The sequence below is a fragment of the Pleuronectes platessa genome, chromosome 13 (genome assembly GCF_947347685.1).
Source record: "Pleuronectes platessa chromosome 13, fPlePla1.1, whole genome shotgun sequence".
NCBI lineage: Eukaryota > Metazoa > Chordata > Actinopteri > Pleuronectiformes > Pleuronectidae > Pleuronectes > Pleuronectes platessa.
Window position 1 is genome coordinate 392834 of NC_070638.1, and position 7500 is coordinate 400333.

Consider the following 7500-nt stretch of genomic DNA (forward strand, 5'->3'; position numbering starts at 1 on the left):
GCCTGCAGACTGGGATCTGGCTCTCTCCTCCACCAGGTCCACTTCCACATGAACATCCCAGCTTGACATTTGCGTGACTCTTACTTCTATACCCCCCCCCCCCCCCCCCTCAGAACTGGTTTCCACAGACTGCTGAACTTTGTGACCTCCTTGTTTCTTACAACATGAGCCACTAGGCTGAAGACTAAGTTAAAGATGAGTTTAAAGGCTGAAGAAGAAGATTATATAATAAAGAACAGCAGGTAATTGGGTTTTAAGCATATTCATAACATTTTATAGAAGAACACTTCTTTGCCACCTGTGGAAATCCATCCTATGATTTGGAAAATGGACGTCTGCCAGTGCAGTTCTCTTTGATTTGTTATTTTCACTTATTCAAAGATATGAATTATTTTCTTCTTCTCTTTGATCTTCCTTCCTAGTTATTATTTGTCTCTGTGTAGTTCAGCTCCTTGAATCTGTCTCTGAAAGCTGCTTCATGAATAAACCTGCAAATGACAGAAACATTTATCTAACGTCTTCTTTGAGTTTTGAGTTGTGTCCCGTCAGCTGACATGGAGGAGGAGCTTCACGAGTTCTGCTGCAGCCACAGAGAGGAACCAGAGTTTGGCTCCATGTTTATTTCCACTGTGAGGTTCAGGTGTTGATAACGTGTGTGCTCAGGGTGTGGCGTTGTCACGGTGACAGGGTGTGGCCCTGTGTGTGTCTGTGTGTGTGTGTGTGTGTGTGTGTGTTTTATAAGGCCTGCGGCGATGTATTTGTGGTGGGGAAAGTGCTTATGAATGTGTAAGCAAGTATTGGCAGGGTGTGTGTGGTGGATCATAGTGTGTGTGTGAGTGAGTAAGTGTGTGTCTGAGGTTCAGGGTGTGTGTGTGTGTGTGTGTGTGTGTATGTGTGCGCGGGTCAGGGTGTGTCGTACCTCAGGACACAGTTCACAGCTGCAGACTGTGACTCAACACAAACAAACGCTTTATATCCTCAGGAGACTAATACAATCCTCGTTAACAGGATTATAAAAGTGCTGATATATAATTGGAGATTATTAATGTTTGATTTTGCTGATCATATTGAAGAATGTTTTCTTCTTCTGGTGAGAGATGATTCCTCCTCAGCTGTGGTCTCCATGTTTCAGGGACAGAGCGATCTTTGACTTCACGTCTTGTGAAACGTCTTTGTTTCATAAAAATGTAAATGTGATGGAAGAGTCCAGAACAACGCCCCAGACTGTCCGACACTCAGAGGCTGACACACTGCAGCCGTCATATCCTCTGACTGAGTGTGTGTGTGTGTGTGTGTGTGTGTGTGTGTGAATCAAACGTGAGTCAGTGTGATCCAGTGTGTGCTGCGTGCTCAGACCTGCAGCAGCAGAGGAGTTAAAAGTCGCCTCTTTGAGGAGCTGGAGGATTCTGGTCTGAACACTGGAGCAACATGTGGAGCAGCAGCTGGATTTTACTTTTCTCTGCACTTTGTGTCGTCCAGGCCACAAACAAGTTTTACTGTAAGTGTCAAACCGTCTTTCTTTCTTTCTGCTTTCAAGCAGCTCAGCATCTTTAGCTCTCATGCTCTTTTCTTTTGTTTTGATCTGTTTTCATTGTAGAACTAAACTAGAATCTTAATCCTGTTTTTGTGAGCTCGGCCTTTTGAGTCCTCGAAGCTCTATGTCCTCATTCCAGGTGAATCTCCTCAGTTCCTCCTCAGAGGTTTGATCTGAACTCAAAGAGCAGTAAGATCTGATGTCTCCATATTAGCTCTATAAAGGTTGTAAAAACAGTTTCTGCTGGTATTAATATTTTTACAATTGGAACCATTGTCCTGTGGTGGTTTGTCTCCACTAACTAGTCAAGTTGGGTCTACAGATAAGGTCACTGTGACCTTTGACCTCTGAAGTCTAATCACTTCATCTGCGAGTCAAAGAGTTTGCACCAATTTTGGAAATATTGTTGAATAATGTTCTTGAGATATTGTGTTCACATGAATGGGTGATGTAATGATGATCCGTGTGAACAGAAGCTGTTAACAATGTTCAACACAACACATGAGTCACATGTGTGTAAAATGTGTGTAACATGTCAGAGTGAGTCCATGTGAGGAACCAGCAGGACAATGTGTGGAAGCTTCTCAGTGAGCGAGTGGACGTGTTGACGAGGTTTCTAACTCATGACGTGAAACTAGAAGAACACAAACATCTCAGGATGAAGAAGAGGAGCCGGACACGTAGAAGACGAAGACGTCATAAATTATACATATTATAATATATAATATATAATATATATACTCACATCCCATCACAACCTAAGTGTTGTCTAAAACCACGAGACTACGTGTGACGATCAGTCACTTAATGAAAACATGAAAACACAAAACAACCTGAGGAGAGAAATGAGTGGAACGATAGATCATGACTGAACTGGGCTCTTGCTTCGTGTCCCGGCAGCGACAGTCCGCTGCGAGTGCAATGGCCGTTCTCCGTACTGCCTTCCAGACGCTCTGGGTCTGCACTGCGTCGACTGTCAGGGAAACACTGAGGGCCGCCACTGCCAGCACTGCAAGGCCGGCTTCTTCCTGCAGGGGGCGGCACTGAGCTGCACGCCCTGCCGCTGCAACACTACAGGTGAGAAAGCACCACACGCTGTCCTTAAGAGACGTCCTACAGGAGCTGGACGTCTCAAACTGTTGCTTCTCCTCCAGGGTCTGTCAGTACCACGTGTGACAGCAGGGGGCGCTGCCGCTGTAAAGAAGGTGTGTCAGGAGATAAATGCAGCCGCTGCCCAGACGGACCAATCGGACCGAGCGGCTGCTCGCAAAGGTAAACAAGTGTCTTCACGCATTCCAATAAGTCATCTTTCAAAGACACTAACATGAATGATGATGATGCATGAACTCAACCAACACTTCAGCTCCTGTGAGATCTTTGACTCTCGCTTCCTGTGCTTGTTCTTTATCAGCTTTCATGTATTCTAACACTTCAACTTCAACACTTTCCCTTCAACTGAGGCTTAAGTGATTTCACTCACATTTGAACTACAGTGACACACCTCACTTCCCATCAGCCCTTTCACCTGACACATGATCATTAGAGCCGTCTCTTCATCGGGATCGTTTCAACTCTTTCAGTCTCTGTACTTTAAACTTATTTCTATATTTGCACTTGTGCTGAATCTTTACCTCATTTCACTGATTGAACTCCCGCTGCCACTTTAGTTCCTCTTCGGTTCTCGCAGCTTTAACGTCTTTGAGTTTTTAGATGTTATTGTTTTTTGTTCAGTGCTTTTTTCTTATTTCTCACTTCAGCTTTATTCAGTGTTGATCCTTCACACTGCTGAGGAATCTTAACATGTTTGAACGTCTTCCAGTGTTTCATCTTCCTCTTCCTCTCCTTCACCCTAACCCTCAAATTTAACGAGTGGTTGTTTTCTCCCGTCCTCAGACGTCGGCCCAGAGAGGATTCTGGGAGTCGGCCTCAGGCATGTTTCTGTTACGGCCACAGCACCAGGTGTTCTGCACAGCTCGGTTTCTCCGTCCACAACATCACGTCGACCTTCACCGACGGTAACCCTTCACCACTCCCCTTCACAATAAAAGACTAATGTTAGCTTCAACATTCATTCGGGGATTCATTTCAAAATGAAAGCATCAGGAGTGTGTGTGTGTTGTTGAAGGTGTGGATGGTTGGACGGCAGCGACCGCTCAGGGCGCCACCCCCGCAGACGTGGACTTCAGATGGTCCCCGACTCACCAGGACCTGGAGGTCATCTCCAGAAACACTCTGCCGGTCTACCTGTATGCCCCAGGTGAGAATAAGCCCCGCCTCCCTGACCTTCCTCCTTCTCCTTTCATGACTCACTCTCTGATTTCTTTACTTCCTTCTGTCTCCTCCCTCTCTCCTTCACCTCTTTCTTCTTGCCAAATCCTCCTTTCCTCTCCGAATGAGTCTCTCTCCATCTCCAATCCTTTCCTCTCCTCCTCCACAGCTCCTTACCTGGGGAACCAGCTGCTCAGCTATGGTCAGAACTTTTCCTTCTCTCTGCGTCTTGACCGTGGCGTTCGACACCCGTCCACCAGTGACGTGGTCCTGGAAGGGGGGGGTGTGAGAGTCTCCACCTCGCTGGGCAACCTGCGATCTATTGTCCCTTGTGGACAGAAAATCAAGTACAGCTTCAGGTCAGTGATCTGACAGCCTCCACCCGCCCGGGGCTCCTCTGTGGTTAAATGAAACGCCTCCTGTCGTGACACTCGATCTCATCCTTGATTCAACTTTAACATTTTTTCTTCACATTCCTGAAGTTGCAGAACAAGTAGAAACAGATCTGCTGCTAAGACTCTGACAATACAACACGATTCACTGGGAACACAAACTCATCATGTACACACACACATACTTATATTTATATATATGTTCTGTTGGATGATCAGACTGGACGAGCAGCCCGGCAGCGGGTGGCTTCCTCAGGTCTCCTCCTTCCAGTTCCAGAAGCTCCTGCAGAATCTAACCGCCGTCAAGATCCGGGCGACGTTTGGTGAAAACGGTGAGTTCATACTTCAGCAGCAGTTTTGCTGAAGCAGCAGCTGAGTGACCCTGCTGTGTCTTTTCAGGACGTGGTTACATTGATAACGTTCAGTTGGTGTCAGCCCGGCGTGAGGATGGCGTCCCGGCCCGGTGGGTCCAGGCCTGCAGCTGCCCCCCGGGGTACGAGGGCGAGTCCTGCGAACGCTGCTCGGCCGGGTTCAGACGCAGGACCCCGGCTGACGGAGCCTTCAGCCCCTGTGAGCCCTGCAGCTGCAGAGGAGGCAGCTGTGACCCTCAGACCGGAGACTGCTACTCGGCTGACGAGACGCCCGGAGAGCAGAGCTGCTCCCAGGGGTCTTACCGGGACCCCTGGAAGAGCCCTGGGAGCCCCAGCTGTGTGAAGTGTCCCTGTCCGGAGGGCGTGTCCTGCTCACTGGCTGCTGGTTCACTGCAGCCTCAGTGTGACCGCTGTCCCACCGCCACCGCCGGTAAGAGTCACCGGACAAGTTCGGTTCCTCTTTGTTCACTCGAGCTGCTCTCACTCTAACGCTAATGATGCTGACGTCAAGAGGACGTCCTCTGTCGATGAGACACTGCAGCTGGGCCCCTGTGGTCCATTCACCAAGTCCAGGACACATGATGTTTCAGGGACATGATCCTGGAACCAGGTGAAACAGAACCAACTGGACCAGACGCTCAGAGGCGAGCTGATCCCTGTGGAACCAACCGGCAGGAAATATAAAGTTAAATCCTTCACACGTATTAAATGAGACATTCGAACCTGTCGTTGTTCTTTCTGTGTGACTTCAGGTCCTCGCTGTGATGTCTGTCAGGAGGGGTTCTATGGCGACCCTGCAGGGGTCACCGGAGTGCGGCGTCCTTGCAGACCCTGTGAGTGTAACGGCCACATCGACGTGAGCGTGGAGGGAAGCTGCGACCGCCGCAGCGGCGAGTGTCTGAGGTGCGTGAACAACACGAGGGGGCGGAGCTGCGAGGCCTGTGTCACCGGGTTCCACCGCAGCCGACTCGCTGACGCCTGCAAACGTAAGAACCACGTCACGGGAGATGATGTCATTAACGCACGACTCGCACGTTCAATGCTGATAACGGGCTTCACTTTGAGTGTGATGATGTCATTCGTTACTGAACTGGATTATTGTTGGAGGCACCATCCAATCAGATCAGGTTAATGTGAAAGAGGAGGCGGAGTCAGCTGGTAAACCTGGTGTGTTGTGGATTTCATTTCCTGTTATCTGCTCTTTAACGACATGCTAGCATGAGAGTCGTCCAGATCGTATCCTGAGCAGGAAACGGTGACTGTTCTCTCTATGACCATCACCAAGCCTCGGGCACGCCGACATCACATGTGTGTGAATCCTGCCTGACGACCCAGTTCCTGTAATGGTTTAAACATGTTGACATTCTCATTCGTTTATTTGAAAGACTTTGTGACATTACCTGAACAACAGCGCCCTCTGCAGCTATGTGGATGAATTCCGTTTTTTGAACAATGCAAGAAAAGTGTGAAAATATTCATGTGTGAAAAAGTAACTGACTTTTGATTGGCTGCTGTCAGAGTCTCAGTCAACAATGTGTAGATGTTTTGATGAGTTTGAGTTTTCCAGTGTAATGAATGAAGCTCCGTGTAAATGTTAGTGTACTCGTTCCTACAGCGTGTGACTGTGACCTCCTCGGATCTGAGTCCCGACAGTGTGACGCCGCCGGACGCTGTCTCTGCAGACCGGACTTCGAGGGCCTGAGGTGTCAACGCTCCAGCTGCCCCAGCTGTTTCAGCCCCATCAAGAAAAAGGTGACGACTCATCACATCAGAGTTTAAAACAGTTCTCAACTCAACCAGCTGCAGGAGACAAAACATAGAAGAACATTAAGAGAAATAACGAAGTGACTTTTGAGATGATTTGAAAACTGAAGGTGAAGTTTCATGTCTGAGTTCCTCTGCTTCGGAATTTGAACATTTCAAAGAACATCTTCGTGTCACAGTGAAAAGTCTGAACGTGTTTCCTGTTCTCAGGTGGACGTCCACGCCGCCAGGCTGAAGGAGCTGGAGACTCGACTCTCACACATGGGCGGAAGTTGGAATTCGGCCAACAGCGCCACCATGGAGGCGGCTCTGAGAACAGCCGAGCAGCTGGTGGATGACCTGCAGGACGACACAGAGGAGCTGACAGGTGAGAGGACGTCCCCGCATAGTCCATCATTTCAAATCACAGTTTAACAGCAGCATCTAGTGGACACTGGAAGAACTACAGCCGTCACAGGTATTTTATAAAAGAAAATGTGCTAAGAATCATTTTACAGTCACTTTTTCAGGCATCTAATGTTGACCAATCAGACGCCGGACTTTGAAGTTGGGGATATATCGCCACCTGTTGGCTTGACGTGCTCTTCACAATATGTTTTTGAATTTTGGGAGTTAAAAAGTGTATTTGGACAACGTCTTTGACAAAAAGTTATTTTATGTTTTGGAGAAGTTGTAGAGAAAGTTTTCAGAAGTTCAAATCGGATAAGACGATGTCATGATCTGACGATGCCACTCTCCTGTGTCCAATAGAAATGGAGAAGAGGCTGCAGGGTCGTCTGTCGTCCATCAGCAGGAGTCAGCTGATCGAGGGACAGAACATCCAGAGCATCGGGGACACGGTCGAGGACGTCAAACAACAACAGAGGAAGTACACGACGGAGGTGGAGGACGTCCAGACTCTGATGGCCGCGATGAAACGCAAACTGGAGGAGGCCAAGGCCAACCTCCGATCACTGGTGAGACATCAGCCAATCAGCTGCAAGATCAGTCAATTCAGACATCACAGTTATTTCAGCCGCTTTTATTTTGAAAGAACAGGAAGTTAGTGCAGTGATTTTACAGTTTGCATATTGAAATTCATTGAGATTGAAATATATTTGATATGTTTATAGATATTGTTTGTATGTCTCCGGTATAATCAGTGAACATAAAGCTGTTGAGACTTTGGTCC

The 7500-nt window shown here is 48.0% G+C and overlaps 1 protein-coding gene across 1 annotated transcript in view; it reads left to right on the top strand.

Moving 5' to 3' along the window:
- Positions 1–1217: 1217 nt before the first annotated feature.
- lamc2 (laminin, gamma 2) overlaps positions 1218–7500 on the top strand; it is a 12112-nt gene continuing 5829 nt past the window's right edge. Inside the window, 12 exon segments of the mRNA XM_053438531.1 lie at positions 1218–1498; positions 2435–2611; positions 2689–2806; positions 3428–3549; positions 3660–3791; positions 3972–4161; positions 4414–4526; positions 4594–4995; positions 5318–5551; positions 6181–6317; positions 6540–6696; positions 7080–7285. Of these exon segments, the coding sequence (XP_053294506.1) occupies positions 1429–1498; positions 2435–2611; positions 2689–2806; positions 3428–3549; positions 3660–3791; positions 3972–4161; positions 4414–4526; positions 4594–4995; positions 5318–5551; positions 6181–6317; positions 6540–6696; positions 7080–7285 (2058 nt within the window). The 5' untranslated portion in view covers positions 1218–1428.